Source organism: Ranitomeya imitator, chromosome 3, assembly GCF_032444005.1.
Source record: "Ranitomeya imitator isolate aRanImi1 chromosome 3, aRanImi1.pri, whole genome shotgun sequence".
In the NCBI taxonomy this organism is placed as follows: Eukaryota; Metazoa; Chordata; class Amphibia; order Anura; family Dendrobatidae; genus Ranitomeya; species Ranitomeya imitator.
In genome coordinates this window covers 821,114,474-821,142,298 of record NC_091284.1, presented here as the reverse complement: position 1 = coordinate 821,142,298, position 27,825 = coordinate 821,114,474, and the positions used below count along the sequence as shown (strand labels likewise).

The 27,825-nt window shown below is 44.3% G+C and overlaps 1 protein-coding gene across 3 annotated transcripts in view; it reads right to left on the bottom strand.

Annotated features, from left to right (window-relative positions):
• LRRC32 (leucine rich repeat containing 32) overlaps positions 1-27,825 on the bottom strand; it is a 188,561-nt gene that overhangs the window by 18,707 nt on the left and 142,029 nt on the right. For 2 of the 3 annotated variants that reach the window (XM_069759380.1, XM_069759381.1), the window contains exon 2: positions 450-543. In XM_069759380.1, the coding sequence (XP_069615481.1) occupies positions 450-543 (94 nt within the window). Of the gene's footprint in view, positions 1-449; positions 544-16,052; positions 16,121-27,825 lie in introns of those variants that run through there. The other variant, XM_069759379.1, reaches the window with a different exon arrangement.

Below are 27,825 nucleotides of genomic sequence, written 5' to 3'. Positions count from 1 at the left end.
TTATGATTTAAAAAGAGAAAACACAGTAGATTGACAATAAATGGCTTCACCCAACCACTAACCATGAGTGCAGAAACAGTTTTGGTGTTATCATTGATATTCTCTGAAAAAAGGCAAAGAAAATAAAAATTCTGCCGGGCTATGTAAACTTTTGAGCAAAACTGTATATGCGCCAACAGTACAAGACAGATATGTTCAGAATAACACCTTAAAGGGCTCTTACAATTTTAACAAATTTCATTCAATATGTGATATCAAGAAGTCTGCTTATCGTCAGTGAATGGAAACTTCCCTGGGAAACACACATGTCCTTGCCGTGATCACAGTACACCTTGTGAGCATCACATCAAGAAGAAAACAATTCCCGTTCAGTGACTACAAGAAGAGATCTGAAAAAATTGGAATAATTTTATACACAAAATTTATATACCAACAATCTCAGCTCATACCGATATCACACAAGGCGGCTTCTCATCGGCGCGGTAGGTCGGACGCCCTTCTTTCAGCATTATCAGTAGTAGTGGAAGATATAGGAGCATGGCTCTGTTAACAAGAGAGAAAACATTAAGGTTGGAGATTCTGGGAGTTATAGTTCCTCAGCCACAAATCATTGACATAGAAGACATGTATGCCGTCCCTAGGAGTAAGTCAGGAAGCGTTTATCCTCCGGAATCTTTTATACAGACGTCCTGTGAGAAGGAAGTTACATTGTTTGTTTTTTGCTTAGAATGCGGCAGTAAATTCCACAGTGAAACATGGAGAGAACATACAGCAACCATCTGTATGCACTACTGAGACTATAAATAATAATAAATAATCTTTATTTTTATATAGCGCTAACATATTCCACAGCGCTTTACAGTTTTGCACACATTATCATCACTGTTCCCGATGGGGTCAATCTAAATTCCCTATCAGTATGTCTTTGGAATGTGGGAGGAAACCGACGCAAACACGGGGACAACATACAAACTCCTTGCAGATGGTGTCCAAGATGGGATTAGAACCCTGGACTCCAGCGCCAACTCTATCTATCTGTCTTTATTATATGTCCTATGAACATGCCCGCCCTTCTGATCTTCCAGAGAGCAGAGTCAAGAAACCTCTGGACTGGTAGGGCGATATCTTCCAAGTGAAATGTGTTTATGGACGATTCACACCATCTAAGCCAAAAAGGACAGTCATTTCCTCAAACATTCCAACAAAAGACATTCTGGATGTTTGCTTTCTTATTCAGCTAAACCAAGGAAGTTTCCTGTTTTGAAATTGTTCTTAGTTTCTTTTGCTCAGTCAAAAAGAAACAAAAGGAAATTCATAGTTCATCACTCTCCATATCTTGCAAATCTTTAATATAGCTACATCTTGAATTTGCTTTTCATGACAGGGCAGGTCCTCTCATTTCTTTATGCACTGGATACAGGGTACCGCAATGGGGTCTCTGCTGACCCCTGAGATGAAATGAGTTAATTTACAGCATGTGACATCTAAATAGAACTGGAGATTGCACCTAGTCAACAGGATCCGCCCTATATGTTCTCCTATGACCGCAATATCCCATAAACCAGACATTTATATATCTATCCTGCATACTATATCCTGTAGTCATGGTGCTAAAGTTTGGGAAGGAAGCATGACGATGCTTTCTTCAGCTACGGCTATCAATAACAAAAGAACTACAGTGAATACAAAGTTTACACACCCCTGCTAAATTGTCAGATTTTGTCGTGTACAAAAAAATCACACCAAGAAGAATAATTTCAGATATTTTTCCACCTTTAATATCATGCATAGTCTGTACATATGCACTGATAAAGAAACTGAAATCATTTTCAGGTTTAAATAAAACTAAAATAATGTGGTTGCATGAGTCTGAACATTCTCTTAGAACTGGAGATGTGGTTGTGTTCAGAACTCTCCAATAACATTTACCCTCATGTTACATAGTAGTCAGTACATGGCCACCATCATTTACAGATTTCCTTAGTTGCATTTTAAGCAAAAGCCATGGCTTGTAAACAGCTGAAAACACAGCAAAGGGAACTCATTGTTGAAAGTTATCAATTGAGAGACAGGTAGAAAAAACATTCAAAGGCATCAGATTTGCCATGGAGAAGTGGCTTAAATTTGGCATAACATTGACATTATCTAGAACTGGACGTCCCTCAAAAATGATGAAAAGACAAAAAGAAAATTGGTAAGAGGAGCTGTCAAAAGGCCTACAGAAACATTAAAGGAGTTGCAAGAATTTTTGGCAAGAACTGATTTTATACTGCATGTGAAAACAGTCTACCATATTGTTCATATGTCTGGTCTTTGGGGTAGGCTGGCAAGATGGAAGACTTTTCTTACAAAGAAAAATACTGTTTGTGGCCATAATTCCAAAAGATCTGTTAGGCATAAACCCAATGCTGTGCATGACCAAAAGAACACCATACCCACAGTGAAGCTTGGTGGAGACAACTTTGTGTTTTAAGGCTGTTTTTTGGCAGCTGGAACCTGGGCTTTACTTAAAAGCAGTTCCACATATTAGTTCATTCTGCAATAAAAATAAAAAATAGAAGAAGAAAAAGTTCACCTTTCAGTATGGAAACAACCCCAAGAATAATTCCATGTCAACAAGAGAACGACTGCCTCAGAAATAAATCAAAGTTTTAGAATGGCCTAGCAGTGCTACCAGAGGGTCAGAGGGGGCGATCATCCCAGGGCTCTGACTCATTGGGGCCCACCTGTAGAGAACACCGTTCTTATCAGTTAAACTCTGCAGTACAGGAGGGAGAAATAGCCTCACTGTACTACCTCTGTCCATTCAGTAGGGTGCAGATCACTTTAAGCCTGTGGTTAACAAAATAATGTGAGTCCTGGGCAGTGGCAGAGTGATGTGATAACATCACTGTACGGTGACTCTGAAGCCTTGCGCGTACCACAGCATGATGACCCCCACCTTGTTGGTTTGTTTGTGACTTGCTGCTGTCTGACGGTGGACTATCCAGAAACCAGGATTAGTTGAGTTTATGAATTTTTGTTATTTTAATGGTATTTGTAGGGGGACTGTGAGGGCATCATGCAGTGGGGACTAATGTGGGGGCCATAATGCAATGTGGGAACTACTGTGGGGGCTAAAATTCAGTGAAAGGATGACTGTGGGGATATCATACAATGTGAGGACTACTGTCGTGACCATCATACATAGTGAAGACTACTGTGAGGGCCATAAGACATACTAAGAGTCACTGTGGGAACATCATACTGTGTGGGGACTACTGTGGGGGTCATCATACAGAGAGACGTCTACTGTGGGGGGATTAATATAGTGTAAGTATAACTGTGGGGGCAGCATACAGTGTGGAGCTTACTATGGGGCCATGATACTGTGTGAGAGGCATTATGCTTTGTATGGGGGAGTTATGGGGGCCTCACACTGTGTATAGAGGAACTGTACATTTAGGAGCTCAGATTACAAAAAAATACTGTACATGGGGGACTAAGGGGACATTATTACTTTATGTGGGGGGACTCAGGGGACACTATTACTGTATGTGTGGTTACTCAGGGGACATTATTACTGTATGTGGGGAGACTCGGGACACTATTACTTTATGTGGGGGGACTCAGGGGACATTATTATTGTATGTATGGGGACTCAGGGGACACTATTACTGTATGTGTGGTTACTCAGGGGACATTATTACTGTATGTGGGGAGACTCAGGGGACACAATTACTTTATGTGGGGGGACTCAGGGGACATTATTATTGTATGTATGGGGACTCAGGGGACACTATTGCTGTATGTGTGGTTACTCAGGGGATATTATTACTGTATGTGGGGAGACTCAGGGGACATTATTATTGTATGTAGGGAACTCAGGGGACACTATTAGTGTACATGGGGGACTAAAGGGACATTATTACTTTATGTGGGGAGACTCAGGGGACATTATTACTGTATGTTACTGTATGTGGGGAGACTCAGGGGATATTATTACTGTATGTGGGAAGACTCAGGGGACATTATTACTGTATGTGTGGTTATTCAGGGGACATTATTACTGTATGGGTTTACTCAGGGGACAGTATTACTGTATGTGGGGGAGATTCAGGGGACATTATTATTGTATGTATGGGGACTCAGGGGACACTATTGCTGTATGTGTGGTTACTCAGGGGACATTATTACTGTATGTGGGGGAGACTCAGGGGACATTATTATTGTATGCATGGGGACTCAGGGGACACTATTACTGTATGTGTGGTTACTCAGGGGACATTATTACTGTATGTGGGGAGACTCAGGGGACACTATTACTTTATGTGGGGGTACTCAGGGGACATTATTATTGTATGTATGGGGACTCAGGGGACACTATTGCTGTATGTGTGGTTACTCAGGGGATATTATTACTGTATGTGGGGAGACTCAGGGGACATTATAGGGCAGCACGGTGGCGCAGTGGTTAGCACTGTAGCCTTGCAGCGCTGGGGTCCTGGGTTCTAATCCCGCCCAGGACAACATCTGCAAAGAGTTTGTATGTTCTCTCCGTGTTTGTGTGGGTTTCCTCCAGGCACTCCGGTTTCCTCCCACATTCCAAAGACATACTGATAGGGATTCTAGATTGTGAGCCCCATCGGGGACAGCGATGATAATGTGTGCAAAACTGTAAAGCGCTGCGGAATATGTTAGCGCTATATAAAAATAAAGATTATTATAAAAATAAAGATTATTATTATTGTATGTAGGGGACTCAGGGGACACTATTACTGTACATGGGGGACTAAGGGGACATTATTACTTTATGTGGGGAGACTCAGGGGACATTATTACTGTATGTATAGTTACTCAGGGGACATTATTACTGTATGTCGGGGAGACTCAGGGGACATTATTATTGTATGTATGGGGACTCAGGGGACACTATTGCTGTATGTGTGGTTACTCAGGGGACATTATTACTGTATGTGGGGAGACTCAGGGGACACTATTATTTTATGTGCGTGGACTCAGGGGACATTATTGTAAGGTAAGTAGGCACATAAACGTTATTGTTCTAGGGGCACTCAGGGCATTGTGACAGTCAAAGGTGCACACAGAACAAAATGTGCATAAGACATTTGCACTGGTCACTAATATTTTCTAGGGGGTAATTTCACCATCTAGAGGTCACAAAGGAGGCATTTTACTTTGTACGGGAAGGGGATAGACTCCGACCCAAAAAACGCTGAATTCTGCCATGAATTCAAAGGTGATTCAGACAAAGTATTAGTTTGGTGTGCAGAGTTTTGCAACCACATTATATTAGTTCTGTGTTTTTCTTTTTCAGCTCAAAAAGATTTATTTAGGTGACATTAAAGGTGGAAAACAATTCTGAAATGCATCTTCTTGTGATGATTTTTTGGCATTTTAACAGGGGGGTGTAGACTTTTTTACATCCACTGCATAACAAATGTAATAGAGCGTTTTCTCTGCCCTCCTGTCGAATAATCCGCAGGGATGTTTCTGATCATCTCTACATTGTAATATACCGTAAGTCATTTTCCAAGACCGGAATCCGACAGACACAATGACAACATTCAACGTTACATTCTTTTCTTTGATCATCTAATAATCCAGAATATGTGAAAATTGGATTCTGTTTCCAGATAAAACGATTTTTCTCCCTCTATAAATACATGTGAATTTCCTAAAATGACTGTAACTTGCAGCCTCGGGAATAATAATAATAATAAGTCATTGTTTCTTTGATGCTGTTGTTTTATTTGGCGTCGGACCATGCGCCCCCAGGATACAGGGGCCCCGGTACAGGTGTATCTTCTGCACCCCTGGTGCACCCTGCGCTGCTCACGAGGCACGCTATTGTTCCTTTTATGATACCCATGTGCCCTCTCACCCGTTCCCGTGTGACATGATCATATTTCGCAGCTGACTTCCCGAAGATTTCAGGTGATTTCCAGGTGACATTAAATATCAGGTTAATTATAAAGTCACGGTATTTGTTACCAAGTCACCAGGAAAGTCACAAGTGACTCATGTCCTGTATTCATAGCTCAGAAGATTGCATACATTATATACATTTATTATAGTGTCATATTATTATTATTATTATTATATTCTTTATATGGCGACTGCACGTTGTGCAGAAAGCAACAGGGACGGTTCACATCTACTGTGGGACTTACAGCTGGTTCTGCAGAATATATAGCACCCGGGCTCATAGTCGTGTCATCCGGGAAAAAAGTTCGGTGGGCATCCTCGTACCACTTCTGAAACCCAATCTGACCCCTCCAATAGGGGCTCAGGATGAGGGACATTATACCAGGAAAGGTCCAATTGTGGGGGACATTAGTACAGGAAGGGGCCAGGATGGGGACATTTTTACTGCATGAGGGACATTATTTTAGGATAAGGCCAAGATGGGGAACATTACACCAGGAAGGAGCCCATGATGGGGGACATCATGATAGGATGGGGCCAAGATGTGGAACATTACACCAGGAAGGAGCCAAATGATAGGGGACATTATTACAGGATGGGTGACATTATTACAGAATGGGGAACATTACTCCCGGAAGGAGCCAAATGATAGGGGACATTATTACAGGATGGGTGACATTATTACCGAATTGGGAACATTACACCAGGAAGGAGCCCATGATGGGGGACATTATTACAGGATGGGGAACATTACACCAGGAAGGAGCCCATGCTGGGGATCATTATTACAGGATGGGTGACATTATTACAGGATGGGGCCAAGATGTGGAACATTACACCAGGAAGGAGCCCATGCTGGGGATCATTACACCAGGAATTAACCCATGATGGGGGACATTATTACAGGTTGGGGAACAATACACCAGGAAGGAGCCAAATGATAGGGACATTATTACAGGATGGGTGACTTTATTACAGGATGGGGAACATTACACCAGGAATGAGCCAAATGATAGGGGACATTATTACAGGATGAGTGACATTATTACAGGATGGGGAACATTACACCAGGAAAGAGCCCATGATGGGGGACATTATTATAGGATGGGGCCAAGATGGGGAACATTACACCAGGAAGGAGCCCATGATTGGGGGAATTATTACAGGATGGGGAACATTACACCAGGAAGGAGCCAAATGATAGGGGACATTATTACAGGATGGATGACATAATTACAGTATGAGGACATTTTTACAGGATGGGGACATTATTATAAGATGAGGCCAGGACGGGCACATTTTTACAGGATGGGGGACCTTATTACAGGATGGGGTCAGGATGGGCAACATTATACCAGGAAGGAGCCCATGATGGGATGCATTATTACAGGATTGGCTACATTAGAGGATGAGGGACATTATTACAGGATGGGGAACATTACACCAAGAAGGAGCCCATGATGGGAGACATTATTACAGGATGGGGACATTTTTACAGAATGGGGGACATTATTATAGGATGGGGCCAATTTTACAGGATGGGAAGATTATTACAGGATGGGGCCAGGATGGGGGACATTACTACGTGAGGCGAACATGTATGTCTTTATAGGATCTAGAATGATACAAAGGCCAATACATCTGTCCAACATACAGTTGGAGGCCCAGGTTCAAGTTTTGCATCGGGGTGCCACTGTCTGCACTAAGATCTATGGTACACATGGAATCTCCAAAGCAACAACTTCTATAGACTGAAAAAAAGTCAGCCACGAGTATGCATCGCCGCTTCCTCACCAAGAAGAAATCCCGGTGTGGACAATGTCTCAGATTATTAAGTAGGATATTATTAAGTAGGATTACTAAATAGGATTATTTAGTCTAGAAAAAAGACGACTGAGGGGCGATCTAATAACCATGTATAAGTATATAAGGGGACAATACAAATATCTCGCTGAGGATCTGTTTATACCAAGGAAGGTGACGGGCACAAGGGGGCATTCTTTGCGTCTGGAGGAGAGAAGGTTTTTCCACCAACATAGAAGAGGATTCTTTACTGTTAGGGCAGTGAGAATCTGGAATTGCTTGCCTGAGGAGGTGGTGATGGCGAACTCAGTCGAGGGGTTCAAGAGAGGCCTGGATGTCTTCCTGGAGAGTAACAATATTGTATCATACAATTATTAGGTTCTGTAGAAGGACGTAGATCTGGGGATTTATTATGATGGAATATAGGCTGAACTGGATGGACAAATGTCTTTTTTCGGCCTTACTAACTATGTTACTATGTTACTATGTTAGATGTGAGAAGTGTAGAAAATACTTACAGGGGCTAAAGAATAATGGGCCCGGACACAGGGCAAACAGTAGGACTTCTCGTGGCCAGTTTGCCAGTGGGGACTGAGCTTTGCATCTGCAGGATTTTGAATGATGGAGGACGACACTGGGAGAATTCGTAGCAGAGTGATTGATGTGTTTTAGGGTCCCGATACAATTTAGAGAAAAATCGTCCAAAACTGCCAATTTCGTAAGTGTGTATCGATCTTGTCCTTTCATGATAACTTCTTTTTGATGAGACTTCTTTAAAATGAGCTAATCATAGAGTGTACCGCTAGAATCCCCAGTGATCAACTGTAACCTGCAGGTGATTTCCTTCCCCTGCAGTGTCCCCACAGGAGAAATGAAGCATTACATGATATCCATTGAAATCAAGGATTGATTAGTCCTCCAGACAGAGACACTCTCTGCAGTAGATCATAGTTGTAGGCCATGTTCCTCCCACTCAGGGCAATATTCCAACCCTTTGTGCTCTAATTTCCCAAGATCAAGTGACAGAGGTGAATCCTTTCCCAAGGTAAATACCCCACCAATATGCATTGTGCATGTTTTTTTTTGGGGGGAGGAACATGACCAGACACCTGTAACCGATTTACAACAGTTGACATCCGTGAGGAACACAGGACACCACAATCACTCCTTAAAAAAATAAACATCTTAATGAAAACTAGAAATTTCCAACAGTCGAGAAATAAAGAAACTTGTTTTTCCGGAAATCTGAAGATGGGAATAGTCTCCATATTACAGCATTTCTCTATTGATGATGATTTATGACAATGACATCAGTGTTTTGCAGCGTCACCTTGTTATTGCAGCCATGTTTTTTCTCACGTCCTCGCCTCTACCTGCAGAGACGGAGACAATAAGGCTTCTCTACATATTGTCTAGCACAAACGAGTAGGTTATTGCTGGTTTTATGGGTTAGGGTTTGTACTCGGGCTGCTCCCAGGGTACAGAAGGACAGGTATTGTTCTCAGATGGAGGAACCCCTCAGAGGTAGAGGCTGCCCCTGGTGTAAGAGGGTGGTGCTGTTACGGACAGTAAGGAACACTGTTATGATCTGGTGGCCTAGGAGCAGCATGTGACGTACCCTGGAGAAGGTGGTACCTGTACTGACCGCAGACCCTAAACTTAGCACCGCAACTAGAAGTAGCCGTGGGATGTACCTAACACTCCCTAGACACCTCGACACAGCCTAAGGACTAACTTCCCCTAAAGATAGAAACGGGAAAACTATCTTGCCTCAGAGAAAATCCCCAAAGGATAGACAGCCCCCCACAAATATTGACTGTGAGAGGAGAGGGAAAAGACATACGCAGACTGAAATCAGGATTTAGCAAAGGAGGCCTTTCTAGCTAAAAAGAAAGAATAGGACAGAGTACTATGCGGTCAGTATTAAAACACTAGAAAATATCCACCACAGAAAATACAAATCTCCACATCTGACTAAAGACATGGAGGGCATATCTGCATCTCCAGAGATACAGCTAGGCTGCAAAAAATCCTTACACAGACAAAGCTGGACAAGACAAAACATGAAAATGCACAGAACTATAAGGCCCACAGCATGTGGACAGCAAAAACAAAGCCAGAACTTATCTTTGTTGAAAAGAACAGCAAAACTGGAGAGACCAGTCAGGGATGTGAATCCTCCAAAAACAATGGACAGCTGGCACTGACTAAAGGAAGACTAAATAGCCCAGTCCAAATTGCAATAAGTGGACACACCTGATAAATGCTGCGATCCAAAGACAGCAGCACTACCACTCATAACCACCGGAGGGAGCCCAAGAGCAGAATTCACAACAGAACACGCTGTCACTTTAAGAGGCTGCACCCCCTTTTCTGGCGTGATGGAATGTTCTGCTTCTCCCCTGCAATAATCTTTGTAATGAACTAGTCTGTGCAGAGTGCAGGTGTGGAGCTGGAGCAGCATGTGTAAGCTGAGGCTGCTGCAGAAAGGACTTTTTGTGCTGATAGCTGAAAGAGAGAACTGTGTCATGATATACCAGTACCACCATGCGAGGACGAGACCAGACAAGTGCTCACAATGTCTCCTGCAACAAGTGTTCCTCTGGAAGAGAGCCAAGCCTTGCCTGACAGCCAAGAGCTTTGTAGATCCCAGAGGTCTAATGCTGGGGTTCCACCAGTCCGATATGTAGAACAGTGTTCTCTGTCTGTTATTACACCTTTGTTGCCTCCTCTCTAGGTGCTGTTTCCGCATTGCACGTTCCTCCATTACACTTTGACCCTGATGCTGTGATGGCCGAGGACGACCATCATTAAGAAGGGAGGCATGTAAGAGGGTGGTGCTGTTATGGAGAAAACCAAAAAAGAATGGCCTAGGTCTATTCAACTAGAAAAAAACCAAGAAATTCAAAAAAAAGACCTAAAAAATATACTTTTATTGTAAATAAATAAAAAAAATAATAAGGAACCACTTATAACCTATAAACCAAAAGTAGGGATCCTAAGGGTCAGAGTTAGCTCGTAATAAATTATAGAGCACAAAAAAATAGTAATACTAGGAAAGGACTAGGGAGGATAGTGGTGCCTCACCCTAAACTATTCCCTTCCTTGCAGCGGAGGTTGGCACCGTTGGATACGAAATGGCTCCCCCGCTCAACGTCGACTGACCCTGATGACCCTAATAGGTATCCCTACCACAAGCCACCACCCAAACAAACACCACAAAAACAGAAAAAAGTGAAAATATACACTAAAATGCTGTAGCTAGTACTGACTGTTGGCAATAGCGGTGAGCTTCAAACAGTAGACTCTAAGAGATTACTAAGACTCTTTCTAATGTGAACACTAAGAGATAAGGTGATTCACAGAGATAGACCGTAGACAATGTTTAATAGCACAGTTTACTCCACTTAGGGGTAAGATTCAGGTGGAGTACGAAAAAATTATAAAATAATCACCTATTAGAAAACGGAAGAGTCTTAATAAACATTATGGTATCGACGCCAGAAAAAATATATATATAGGGACATAGTTGACAATGATGTTCAGATCAATCCCTTGTAGTGCACAATGGCATCAACGCCAGAAAAAGGTCAATTCATTCAAATATCTGAATGTAAATGAGGGACAATGATCAATCCCTTTTTAGTGCACAATGGCATCAGCGCCCAAAAAAAAAATCAGTTCATTCAGATGTATGAATGTTTATAGGGGCATCATCGCCAGAGATGTAATAATCTATAAATATCAGCAAATAATGGCATCATCGCCAGAGAAAAAGTGTCCCAAAAACAGGATATAAATAGTAAACTGATCAAAAACTTGATGGCATCACCGCCAGAAAAAAATCAAAGTCATAGCGTATGCGAGGGCATCATCGCCAGAAAATATTATGATCCAGATGTGTCAATAGCATCACTGTCAATAAGTGCAGGCATATTTCTCACACCACATATGGGTATGATTGACAGTAGCACTCTGATCAATACCTTTTAATATACAATGGCATCAATGCCAGAAGAGAATCAGTCCACTCAAGTATGTACGAGGGCATCATCGCCAGAGATGTAATAATCTGTAAGTGTCAGCAGATAGTGGCATCATCGCCAGAAAAAAAGCCCTAAGTGAACTGATCCATACATAGCATCACCGCCAGAAAAACGTTGTTAGGATCATAGCATATGCACAAGCATCACCAGAGGCTGTCACAAGCCACCTGTGCCAATAGCATCAGTATTAGTCCGTGCAGGCCTATTCCCGAAACATTAATACGTATAATCAGGGAGAATAGCGCAATAATGCTACATGGCTCACATAGTGCAGCAAAAGAGCAAGTAAAAAGTAATAGACCGCCAGCACAGCAGCATATGTGTACGTTAGTGATACACTTATCTTAAGAGACAATGTCTCCTCCCGACGCGTTTCGCCCCGGAGGAGATCCTGCGGGGCTCATCAGGGGATGCCAATGATAGGCGTGGGCAGCGAGAGATACAGACGCTGCACGCGGTCCGGAAGTGTGTATCTCTCGCTGCCCACGCCTATCATTGGCATCCCCTGATGAGCCCCGCAGGATCTCCTCCGGGGCGAAACGCGTCGGGAGGAGACATTGTCTCTTAAGATAAGTGTATCACTAACGTACACATATGCTGCTGTGCTGTCGGTCTATTACTTTTTACTTGCTCTTTTGCTGCACTATGTGAGCCATGTAGCATTATTGCGCTATTCTCCCTGATTATACGTATTAATGTTTCGGGAATAGGCCTGCACTGACTAATACTGATGCTATTGGCACAGGTGGCTTGTGACAGCCTCTGGTGATGCTTGTGCATATGCTATGATCCTAACAACGTTTTTCTGGCGGTGATGCTATGTATGGATCAGTTCACTTAGGGCGTTTTTTCTGGCGATGATGCCACTATCTGCTGACACTTACAGATTATTACATCTCTGGCGATGATGCCCTCGTACATACTTGAATGGACTGATTCTCTTCTGGCGTTGATGCCACTGTATATTAAAAGGTATTGATCAGAGTGCTACTGTCAATCATACCCATATGTGGTGTGAGAAATATGCCTGCACTTATTGACAGTGATGCTATTGACACATCTGGATCATAATATTTTCTGGCGATGATGCCCTCGCATACGCTATGACTTTGATTTTTTTCTGGCGGTGATGCCATCAAGTTTTTGATCAGTTTACTATTTATATCCTGTTTTTGGGACACTTTTTCTCTGGCGATGATGCCATTATTTGCTGATATTTATAGATTATTACATCTCTGGCGATGATGCCCCTGAATGAACTGATTTTTTTGGGGGGCGCTGATGCCATTGTGCACTAAAAAGGGATTGATCATTGTCCCTCATTTACATTCAGATATTTGAATGAATTGACCTTTTTCTGGCGTTGATGCCATTGTGCACTACAAGGGATTGATCTGAACATCATTGTCAACTATGTCCCTATATATATTTTTTTTTTCTGGCGTCGATACCATAACGTTTATTAAGACTCTTCCGTTTTCTAATAGGTGATTATTTTATAATTTTTTCGTACTCCACCTGAATCTTACCCCTAAGTGGAGTAAACTGTGCTATTAAACATTGTCTACGGTCTATCTCTGTGAATCACCTTATCTCTTAGTGTTCACATTAGAAAGAGTCTTAGTAATCTCTTAGAGTCTACTGTTTGAAGCTCACCGCTATTGCCAACAGTCAGTACTAGCTACAGCATTTTAGTGTATATTTTCACTTTTTTCTGTTTTTGTGGTGTTTGTTTGGGTGGTGGCTTGTGGTAGGGATACCTATTAGGGTCATCAGGGTCAGTCGACGTTGAGCGGGGGAGCCATTTCGTATCCCAGGGTGCCAACCTCCGCTGCAAGGAAGGGAATAGCTTAGGGTGAGGCACCACTATCCTCCCTAGTCCTTTCCTAGTATTACTATTTTTTTGTGCTCTATAATTTATTACGAGCTAACTCTGACCCTTAGGATCCCTACTTTTGGTTTATAGGTTATAAGTGGTTCCTTATTATTTTTTTATTTATTTACAATAGAAGTATATTTATTAGGTCTTTTTTTTTTTAATTTCTTGGTTTTTTTCTTGGTGCTGTTATGGACAGTAAGGAACAAGCTGTCACTTTAAGAGGCTGCACCCCCTTGTCTGGCGTGATGGAATGTTCTGTTTCTCCCCTGCAATAATCGTTGTAATGAGCTAGTCTGTGCAGCGTGCAGGTGTGGAGCTGGAGCAGTGTGTGTGAGCTGAGGCTGCTGGAGAGAGGACTTGTTGTGCTGAAAGAGAGAAGAACTGTGTCCTGATATAGCTGCAAGAGAGCCACGAAGATACAGAGAAAGGGATTTACAGTTTCCAGGAGCATCCCTAGGATCCAGAAGCAAGGAGAAGACCACGCTTCACAGAGTTGACAGAAAGCCGTGCGCACCACCGTATTAGACTGCTGGGGGCCCCCCTGGGACTGGACCTGATTCTCCAACATCACCGTGAGTTTATTCCTGTTTGGTGCAACTGTTAGGGCCTAGTGTAGGCTTCAATAGTCAGTACACGGGAGCCATATGGCCTGCTCAGTAAAGGCCAGGGAGGTTATATATAGAGTAGCATCATCACTCGTTTATTGTTTACATTTACTTATTAGACATTTGAGTCTGTAATAGTTGGAGCACCGTGCTATTTTACGGAAAAGATAAAGTTTATTACTCTTGTAAATTGTCTTTTGCCATTGTAAACCCCTGTTTGCATCTTCCTCATTCCCTTCATTCCTTGCCTTCCAATAAATCTACCCTTTGTTGTTTGCACCTCATCTTGTGTACAGTAGTCTTCCTGCACCGTGGTGGTCCCCCGGCCATCGCTTCACTGGCACTGGAGGACGGAACGGTTTCCCATAGGATATAATGAACATGACGAACACTTATCAGAAGGAACAAGGCAGAGACAACAACTGGAATCAGATGCAGACCTGCCGGAAGGGAGCAGGCCGGCCAAAGACCATTAATCCTGACAAAACTCCATCTCCGTTTGCTGAATTGAAACCCCAAATCTGAAGGACCCTCCACCCTGCTCCAGTAGACCCCATTATTGTGCCTCTCTCCAGCCCTTCATGAAAAACTGCCTTCTCTTACGGCAGAATATTTCAGTCGTCAGTCCAAAGCACCGGCTGTGATGGTTTTGACACCCCATTTTCTATATTTTTGTCACTTGGCCTTGTTTCCATGTTGAATATAAGTTGTTTTGACCCCAATTCTACCACTTCTGGCCAGACTTATGAGCGATAGATGGGTATAACTGGGTTCCACAAGTTGGTGCCAGTTTTGAGTTGATGGCACTGCTGGACATTTTCCAACTTCAAAGGGAAGTAAGAATGACGTGACTTTCATCTGCTGTTTTGTTGTCTAACCACTAAAGTCCTCAATGTTGCCCGATTATTGGTGCTTCTTCAGAAAACCTTGATCATCTTGGAACCCCAGTCTGTGAAATATTTGCCTGGGAGAGACCTTGCTGATTAAGTATAACTACCTTGTGCGCTCAGTCTTACCATGGTGTATGACTTGTGACAGGAGACTGTCTTCCACAGAATCACCAATGTAGCGGAGTTAGGCTGTCCCTCACCCAGTTTTAAGCCTACTAGAGGGCTGTTTCTGTTTCAGTTACACATGAAAATGATGATCATTATCACTTGATTGGAAAAATGGGTTGCTGACAATAATCCTACAAAATCCTTTGACTTTGTGTAAGTGTATCGTACCAAGAAAAATTGATGAAGGAAAAGTGCGTTTACAGCAAATACTGATGGGACTTAGATTTCTCTTTTATTCCTTTTGCATTTTATTAATTGATGAAAATCGACTGTTGAGACTTATTTTTTCTTAAAGCATTCTTACGGCTTGTTCACACCTGCCTAAAACGTTTGCTCACTACGACTTCTTTGACATCTGGAACTACTTATCTTTGACCTCTGGTATTCCTCTCTCTGACCCCTGGCTTTCATCTCTCTGAGTTCTGGTCCCTATATTATTCCACAGCAGAACCAGATACAATCTGACACTTCAACCTACATTACTGGGATTTCCCTTTAAATGGAGTCATAACGCCTGAATGAATTAGGTGTTGTCTGTGTCCCATGTGAAGCTGTAATCTCATTTAATTAGCACCAAATAATATCAGGCTGCAGCTGTTATGTTATCTGCAGCCTCCTATGGTGTAATTATAGTATTACACACCGACGCGCGTTCGCCTCTTGCTACATTTACGGGAAATATCTCAGCACAGTTCTGCTCAGCCCTCTTTATCGGTTTCAATTCACTCTTTACCTTCTCTGAAGCCTTTTTTTTTTCAAGGTGTTTTCCATCCTCATCTTCTTAGTATGTTACATCTTTCTTCATCCCTAAGATACGACGCAGACAAAGGTATCCAATAAGTTTTAGATTGACCCTAAGTTGCGTTCTACAGGACATCTCTCCAGAATCACTAATTACAAGAAGGATCCTGGGAAAACAAGTAGATCACAAAGTGTACACTTATTGGGATCCACAATATTCATCTGCCAGTAAGTGTTCAATTTACCGGCAGTGCCCCCAGAGGAGAAATGAAGTATTACACACTATCCATTGAAAAGAATCTAATGTCCTTGTTCTGGTCCTCCAAAATAAGAGATGCTCTTTGTAACCGCTCTCAATTCCAAGAGGTGAAGATCAGCAAGGAAAAACCCTCTATCAGCACAGGAGTCACAAAAGTGACCATGTCGATGGGAACAAAGGAGGAGGGGGTGATAAACTGTGTCCCAACATCTCCCAATACTTGGTGTTTGATCATTCCCATGTTATTGTGCCATGAAAATGAGAACAAAAATATGGAGAGTGGTGTCCTCCAGCAGATCCAGAACAACATTCAAAAATCTGAGCTGTGAGCATCTTCTACATCAGAAGAAGACTTTGTACAATGTCTTTTAGGCTTTTTGAGAAAAACATTCAGGTTTGGGGTCAAGTTTTCATCAAACTCTCAAAGGTGGCTTACAAAGAGTCCACATCCCTATAGAGAGGACGGCTAGGTAAAGATGTGATGGATTTTAGTCCCTGTCCCCAGACATGGAAAGATCAATCATTTCCAGTAAAATCCCTGAGTGCTATAGTCAGGGAATAGAGCTGAATCCCTAACTATCCCTACATTGTGTAAAGAAGGGCGGCTGTCATTGAAACCATCACTGATAAAAAAATGTTTGATGATTTCAGCCATAGTGGTCTGCAGGTAGGGATCTCTGTTTTTCACAAACCCTGTTCAGTGGAAACTAATAGATTATGGAGATATGGCATTTGTACACAGATCTTCATAAAGTGGGAAGAGGGGAAAGTATCTACAGTATCAGAGAGGGCAGAAAAATCAGGCTGTAGATAAGGAGAAAGCAGATACAAAGGAATTAAGCAGAGTATTACGCTATGTGCACATGTTGCAGATTTGCCTGTGAATTGGCCACTGCGGATTCGCAGCAGTTTTCCATCAGGTTTGCAGTACCATGTAAACCTATGGAAAATCACATGGTGCGGAAAATACCACGCTACGTTGTATTTTCCGCAGCATGTCAATTCTTTGTGCAGATTCTGCAGCGTTTTACACTTGTTGCTTTATAGGAATACACAGGTGGTAAAACTCAGGTGAAATCCACACAAAAACCACAGGAAATCCACGGTAAATCTGCAGGTAAAATGCAGTGCATTTTACCTGCGGATTTTTTAAAAACTGAGCAGAAAAATCCGCACAGAAATCCGCAATGTGTGCACATAGCCTTAGAGCTATGCTGATATTTGAGCAGTGAAAATAACAGTACTCTAGATAAAAACTGAACTGACATCCAGCCTATATTACTGGGAGAGACACACAGACCTCACATCCAGCCTATATTACTGGGAAAGACATGCAGACGTCACATCCAGCCTATATTACTGGGAGAGACACAGATCTCACATCTAGCCTATATTACTGGGAGAGACACAGATCTCACATCCAGCCTATGTTACTGGGAGAGACACACATAGCTCACATCCAGCCTATATTACTGGCAGAGACACATAGAGTTCACATCCGCCTATATTACTGGGAGAGACATGCAGACGTCACATCCAGCCTATGTTACTGGGAGAGACACACATAGCTCACATCCAGCCTATATTACTGGGAGAGACACACAGACCTCACATCCAGTCTGTATTACTGGGAAAGACACACAGACCTCACATCCAGCCTATATTACTGGAAGAGACATGCAGACCTCACATCCAGCCTATATTACTGGGAGAGACACACAGACCTCACATCCAGCCTATATTACTGGGAGAGACACACAGACCTCACATCCAGCCTATATTACTGGGAGATACACAGACCTCACATCCAGCCTATATTACTGGGAGAGACACACATAGCTCACATCCAGCCTATATTACTGGGAGAGATACACAGACCTCACATTCAGCCTATATTACTGGGAGGGACACACAGCTCACATCCAGCCTATATTACTGGGAGAGACACACAGAGCTCACATACAGCCTATATTACTGGGAGAGACACACAGACCTCACATCCAGCCTATATTACTGGGAGAGACACACAGACCTCACATCCAGCCTATATTACTGGGAGACACAGAGCTCACATCCAGCCTATATTACTGGGAGAGACACACAGACCTCACATCCAGCCTATATTACTGGGAGAGACACATGGACATCACATCCAGCCTATATTACTGGAAGAGGCACACAGACCTCCCATCCAGCCTATATTACTGGGAGGGACACACAGACGTCACATCCAGTCTATATTACTGGGAGAAACACACAGACCTCACAGCCAGCCTATATTACTGGGAGAGACACATAGAGCTCATATACAGCCTATGTTACTGGGAGAGACAATCAGACCTCACATCCAGCCTATATTACTGGGAGAAACACACAGACCTGACATCCAGACTATATTACTGGGAGAGACCCACACATTTCACATCCAGCCTATATTACTGGGAGAGACACACAGACCTCACATCCAGCCTGCATTACTGGGAGAGACACACAGACCTCACATCCAGCCTATATTACTGGGAGAGACACACAGACGTCACATCCAGCCTATATTACTGGGAGAGACACACTGAGCTCACATCCAGCCTATATTACTGGGAGAGATACACAGACCTCACATTCAGCCTATATTACTGGGAGGGACACACAGCTCACATCCAGCCTATATTACTGGGAGAGACACACAGAGCTCACATACAGCCTATATTACTGGGAGAGACACACAGACCTCACATCCAGCCTATATTACTGGGAGACACAGAGCTCACATCCAGCCTATATTACTGGGGGAGGCACACAGACCTCACATCCAGCCTATATTACTGGGAGAGATACACAGACCTCACATCCAGCCTATATTACTGGGAAAGACATACAGACCTCACATCCAGCCTATATTACTGGGAGAGACACACAGATCTCACATCCAGCCTATATTACTGGGAGAGACACACAGACCTCACATTCAGCCTATATTACTGGGAGAGACACATGGACATCACATCCAGCCTATATTACTGGAAGAGGCACACAGACCTCCCATCCAGCCTATATTACTGGGAGGGACACACAGACGTCACATCCAGTCTATATTACTGGGAGAAACACACAGACCACACAGCCAGCCTATATTACTGGGAGAGACACATAGAGCTCATATACAGCCTATGTTACTGGGAGAGACAATCAGACCTCACATCCAGCCTATATTACTGGGAGAAACACACAGACCTGACATCCAGACTATATTACTGGGAGAGACCCACACATTTCACATCCAACCTATATTACTGGGAGAGACACACAGACCTCACATCCAGCCTGCATTACTGGGAGAGACACACAGACCTCACATCCAGCCTATATTACTGGGAGAGACACACAGACGTCACATCCAGCCTATATTACTGGGAGAGACACACTGAGCTCACATCCAGCCTATATTACTGGGAGAGACACACAGACCTCACATCCAGCCTATATTACTGGGAGACACAGAGCTCACATCCAGCCTATATCACTGGGAAAGACAAACAGATCTCACATCCAGCCTATATTACTGGGAGAGATACACAGACCTCACATCCAGCCTATGTCACTGGGAAAGACACACAGATCTCACATCCAGCCTATATTACTGGGAGAGACACACAGAGCTCACATCCAACCTATATTACTGGGAGAGACACACAGACCTCACATCCAGCCTATATTACTGGGAGAGACACATGGACATCACATCCAGCCTATATTACTGGAAGAGGCACACAGACCTCACATCCAGCCTATATTACTGGGAGAGACACATAGAGCTCATATACAGCCTATGTTACTGGGAGAGACAATCAGACCTCACATCCAGCCTATATTACTGGGAGAAACACACAGACCTGACATCCAGACTATATTACTGGGAGAGACCCACACATTTCACATCCAGCCTATATTACTGGGAGAGACACACAGACCTCACATCCAGCCTGCATTACTGGGAGAGACACACAGACCTCACATCCAGCCTATATTACTGGGAGAGACACACAGACGTCACATCCAGCCTATATTACTGGGAGAGACACACTGAGCTCACATCCAGCCTATATTACTGGGAGAGACACACAGACCTCACATCCAGCCTATATTACTGGGAGACACAGAGCTCACATCCAGCCTATATCACTGGGAAAGACACACAGATCTCACATCCAGCCTATATTACTGGGAGAGATACACAGACCTCACATCCAGCCTATGTCACTGGGAAAGACACACAGATCTCACATCCAGCCTATATTACTGGGAGAGACACACAGAGCTCACATCCAACCTATATTACTGGGAGAGACACACAGACCTCCCATCCAGCCTATATTACTGGGAGGGACACACAGACGTCACATCCAGTCTATATTACTGGGAGAAACACACAGACCTCACAGCCAGCCTATATTACTGGGAGAGACACATAGAGCTCATATACAGCCTATGTTACTGGGAGAGACAATCAGACCTCACATCCAGCCTATATTACTGGGAGAAACACACAGACCTGACATCCAGACTATATTACTGGGAGAGACCCACACATTTCACATCCAGCCTATATTACTGGGAGAGACACACAGACCTCACATCCAGCCTGCATTACTGGGAGAGACACACAGACCTCACATCCAGCCTATATTACTGGGAGAGACACACAGACGTCACATCCAGCCTATATTACTGGGAGAGACACACTGAGCTCACATCCAGCCTATATTACTGGGAGAGATACACAGACCTCACATTCAGCCTATATTACTGGGAGGGACACACAGCTCACATCCAGCCTATATTACTGGGAGAGACACACAGAGCTCACATACAGCCTATATTACTGGGAGAGACACACAGACCTCACATCCAGCCTATATTACTGGGAGAGACACACAGACCTCACATCCAGCCTATATTACTGGGAGACACAGAGCTCACATCCAGCCTATATTACTGGGGGAGGCACACAGACCTCACATCCAGCCTATATTACTGGGAGAGATACACAGACCTCACATCCAGCCTATATTACTGGGAAAGACACACAGACCTCACATCCAGCCTATATTACTGGGAGAGACACACAGATCTCACATCCAGCCTATATTACTGGGAGAGACACACAGACCTCACATTCAGCCTATATTACTGGGAGAGACACATGGACATCACATCCAGCCTATATTACTGGAAGAGGCACACAGACCTCCCATCCAGCCTATATTACTGGGAGGGACACACAGACGTCACATCCAGTCTATATTACTGGGAGAAACACACAGACCACACAGCCAGCCTATATTACTGGGAGAGACACATAGAGCTCATATACAGCCTATGTTACTGGGAGAGACAATCAGACCTCACATCCAGCCTATATTACTGGGAGAAACACACAGACCTGACATCCAGACTATATTACTGGGAGAGACCCACACATTTCACATCCAACCTATATTACTGGGAGAGACACACAGACCTCACATCCAGCCTGCATTACTGGGAGAGACACACAGACCTCACATCCAGCCTATATTACTGGGAGAGACACACAGATGTCACATCCAGCCTATATTACTGGGAGAGACACACTGAGCTCACATCCAGCCTATATTACTGGGAGAGACACACAGACCTCACATCCAGCCTATATTACTGGGAGACACAGAGCTCACATCCAGCCTATATCACTGGGAAAGACACACAGATCTCACATCCAGCCTATATTACTGGGAGAGATACACAGACCTCACATCCAGCCTGCATTACTGGGAGAGACACACAGACCTCACATCCAGCCTATATTACTGGGAGAGACACACAGACCTCACATTCAGCCTATATTACTGGGAGACACAGAGCTCACATCCAGCCTATATCACTGGGAAAGACACACAGATCTCACATCCAGCCTATATTACTGGGAGAGACACACAGACCTCACATCCAGCCTGCATTACTGGGAGAGACACACAGACCTCACATCCAGCCTATATTACTGGGAGAGACACACTGAGCTCACATCCAGCCTATATTACTGGGAGAGACACACAGACCTCACATCCAGCCTATATTACTGGGAGACACAGAGCTCACATCCAGCCTATATCACTGGGAAAGACACACAGATCTCACATCCAGCCTATATTACTGGGAGAGATACACAGACCTCACATCCAGCCTATGTCACTGGGAAAGACACACAGATCTCACATCCAGCCTATATTACTGGGAGAGACACATAGAGCTCATATACAGCCTATGTTACTGGGAGAGACAATCAGACCTCACATCCAGCCTATATTACTGGGAGAAACACACAGACCTGACATCCAGACTATATTACTGGGAGAGACCCACACATTTCACATCCAGCCTATATTACTGGGAGAGACACACAGACCTCACATCCAGCCTGCATTACTGGGAGAGACACACAGACCTCACATCCAGCCTATATTACTGGGAGAGACACACAGACGTCACATCCAGCCTATATTACTGGGAGAGACACACTGAGCTCACATCCAGCCTATATTACTGGGAGAGACACACAGACCTCACATCCAGCCTATATTACTGGGAGACACAGAGCTCACATCCAGCCTATATCACTGGGAAAGACACACAGATCTCACATCCAGCCTATATTACTGGGAGAGATACACAGACCTCACATCCAGCCTATGTCACTGGGAAAGACACACAGATCTCACATCCAGCCTATATTACTGGGAGAGACACACAGAGCTCACATCCAACCTATATTACTGGGAGAGACACACAGACCTCCCATCCAGCCTATATTACTGGGAGGGACACACAGACGTCACATCCAGTCTATATTACTGGGAGAAACACACAGACCTCACAGCCAGCCTATATTACTGGGAGAGACACATAGAGCTCATATACAGCCTATGTTACTGGGAGAGACAATCAGACCTCACATCCAGCCTATATTACTGGGAGAAACACACAGACCTGACATCCAGACTATATTACTGGGAGAGACCCACACATTTCACATCCAGCCTATATTACTGGGAGAGACACACAGACCTCACATCCAGCCTGCATTACTGGGAGAGACACACAGACCTCACATCCAGCCTATATTACTGGGAGAGACACACAGACGTCACATCCAGCCTATATTACTGGGAGAGACACACTGAGCTCACATCCAGCCTATATTACTGGGAGAGATACACAGACCTCACATTCAGCCTATATTACTGGGAGGGACACACAGCTCACATCCAGCCTATATTACTGGGAGAGACACACAGAGCTCACATACAGCCTATATTACTGGGAGAGACACACAGACCTCACATCCAGCCTATATTACTGGGAGAGACACACAGACCTCACATCCAGCCTATATTACTGGGAGACACAGAGCTCACATCCAGCCTATATTACTGGGGGAGGCACACAGACCTCACATCCAGCCTATATTACTGGGAGAGATACACAGACCTCACATCCAGCCTATATTACTGGGAAAGACACACAGACCTCACATCCAGCCTATATTACTGGGAGAGACACACAGATCTCACATCCAGCCTATATTACTGGGAGAGACACACAGACCTCACATTCAGCCTATATTACTGGGAGAGACACATGGACATCACATCCAGCCTATATTACTGGAAGAGGCACACAGACCTCCCATCCAGCCTATATTACTGGGAGGGACACACAGACGTCACATCCAGTCTATATTACTGGGAGAAACACACAGACCACACAGCCAGCCTATATTACTGGGAGAGACACATAGAGCTCATATACAGCCTATGTTACTGGGAGAGACAATCAGACCTCACATCCAGCCTATATTACTGGGAGAAACACACAGACCTGACATCCAGACTATATTACTGGGAGAGACCCACACATTTCACATCCAACCTATATTACTGGGAGAGACACACAGACCTCACATCCAGCCTGCATTACTGGGAGAGACACACAGACCTCACATCCAGCCTATATTACTGGGAGAGACACACAGATGTCACATCCAGCCTATATTACTGGGAGAGACACACTGAGCTCACATCCAGCCTATATTACTGGGAGAGACACACAGACCTCACATCCAGCCTATATTACTGGGAGACACAGAGCTCACATCCAGCCTATATCACTGGGAAAGACACACAGATCTCACATCCAGCCTATATTACTGGGAGAGATACACAGACCTCACATCCAGCCTGCATTACTGGGAGAGACACACAGACCTCACATCCAGCCTATATTACTGGGAGAGACACACAGACCTCACATTCAGCCTATATTACTGGGAGACACAGAGCTCACATCCAGCCTATATCACTGGGAAAGACACACAGATCTCACATCCAGCCTATATTACTGGGAGAGACACACAGACCTCACATCCAGCCTGCATTACTGGGAGAGACACACAGACCTCACATCCAGCCTATATTACTGGGAGAGACACACTGAGCTCACATCCAGCCTATATTACTGGGAGAGACACACAGACCTCACATCCAGCCTATATTACTGGGAGACACAGAGCTCACATCCAGCCTATATCACTGGGAAAGACACACAGATCTCACATCCAGCCTATATTACTGGGAGAGATACACAGACCTCACATCCAGCCTATGTCACTGGGAAAGACACACAGATCTCACATCCAGCCTATATTACTGGGAGAGACACACAGAGCTCACATCCAACCTATATTACTGGGAGAGACACACAGACCTCCCATCCAGCCTATATTACTGGGAGGGACACACAGACGTCACATCCAGTCTATATTACTGGGAGAAACACACAGACCTCACAGCCAGCCTATATTACTGGGAGAGACACATAGAGCTCATATACAGCCTATGTTACTGGGAGAGACAATCAGACCTCACATCCAGCCTATATTACTGGGAGAAACACACAGACCTGACATCCAGACTATATTACTTGGAGAGACCCACACATTTCACATCCAGCCTATATTACTGGGAGAGACACACAGACCTCACATCCAGCCTGCATTACTGGGAGAGACACACAGACCTCACATCCAGCCTATATTACTGGGAGAGACACACAGACGTCACATCCAGCCTATATTACTGGGAGAGACACACTGAGCTCACATCCAGCCTATATTACTGGGAGAGATACACAGACCTCACATTCAGCCTATATTACTGGGAGGGACACACAGCTCACATCCAGCCTATATTACTGGGAGAGACACACAGAGCTCACATACAGCCTATATTACTGGGAGAGACACACAGACCTCACATCCAGCCTATATTACTGGGAGAGACACACAGACCTCACATCCAGCCTATATTACTGGGAGACACAGAGCTCACATCCAGCCTATATTACTGGGGGAGGCACACAGACCTCACATCCAGCCTATATTACTGGGAGAGATACACAGACCTCACATCCAGCCTATATTACTGGGAAAGACACACAGACCTCACATCCAGCCTATATTACTGGGAGAGACACACAGATCTCACATCCAGCCTATATTACTGGGAGAGACACACAGACCTCACATTCAGCCTATATTACTGGGAGAGACACATGGACATCACATCCAGCCTATATTACTGGAAGAGGCACACAGACCTCCCATCCAGCCTATATTACTGGGAGGGACACACAGACGTCACATCCAGTCTATATTACTGGGAGAAACACACAGACCACACAGCCAGCCTATATTACTGGGAGAGACACATAGAGCTCATATACAGCCTATGTTACTGGGAGAGACAATCAGACCTCACATCCAGCCTATATTACTGGGAGAAACACACAGACCTGACATCCAGACTATATTACTGGGAGAGACCCACACATTTCACATCCAACCTATATTACTGGGAGAGACACACAGACCTCACATCCAGCCTGCATTACTGGGAGAGACACACAGACCTCACATCCAGCCTATATTACTGGGAGAGACACACAGACGTCACATCCAGCCTATATTACTGGGAGAGACACACTGAGCTCACATCCAGCCTATATTACTGGGAGAGACACACAGACCTCACATCCAGCCTATATTACTGGGAGACACAGAGCTCACATCCAGCCTATATCACTGGGAAAGACACACAGATCTCACATCCAGCCTATATTACTGGGAGAGATACACAGACCTCACATCCAGCCTATGTCACTGGGAAAGACACACAGATCTCACATCCAGCCTATATTACTGGGAGAGACACACAGAGCTCACATCCAACCTATATTACTGGGAGAGACACACAGACCTCACATCCAGCCTATATTACTGGGAGAGACACATGGACATCACATCCAGCCTATATTACTGGAAGAGGCACACAGACCTCACATCCAGCCTATATTACTGGGAGGGACACACAAACCTCACATCCAGCCTATATTACTGGGAGGGACACACATACCTCATATTCAGCCTATATTACTGAAAGAGACCCACATACCTCACATCCAGCCTGCCTATATTACTGGGAGAGACCTACACATCTCAGATCCAGCCTATATTACTGGGAGAGACACACAGACCTCATATTCAGTCTATATTACGGGGAGACACAGAGCTCACATCCAGCCTATATCACTGGGAAAGACACACAGATCTCACATCCAGCCTATATTACTGGGAGAGATACACAGACCTCACATCCAGCCTATGTCACTGGGAAAGACACACAGATCTCACATCCAGCCTATATTACTGGGAGAGACACACAGAGCTCACATCCAACCTATATTACTGGGAGAGACACACAGACCTCCCATCCAGCCTATATTACTGGGAGGGACACACAGACGTCACATCCAGTCTATATTACTGGGAGAAACACACAGACCTCACAGCCAGCCTATATTACTGGGAGAGACACATAGAGCTCATATACAGCCTATGTTACTGGGAGAGACAATCAGACCTCACATCCAGCCTATATTACTGGGAGAAACACACAGACCTGACATCCAGACTATATTACTGGGAGAGACCCACACATTTCACATCCAGCCTATATTACTGGGAGAGACACACAGACCTCACATCCAGCCTTCATTACTGGGAGAGACACACAGACCTCACATCCAGCCTATATTACTGGGAGAGACACACAGACGTCACATCCAGCCTATATTACTGGGAGAGACACACTGAGCTCACATCCAGCCTATATTACTGGGAGAGATACACAGACCTCACATTCAGCCTATATTACTGGGAGGGACACACAGCTCACATCCAGCCTATATTACTGGGAGAGACACACAGAGCTCACATACAGCCTATATTACTGGGAGAGACACACAGACCTCACATCCAGCCTATATTACTGGGAGAGACACACAGACCTCACATCCAGCCTATATTACTGGGAGACACAGAGCTCACATCCAGCCTATATTACTGGGGGAGGCA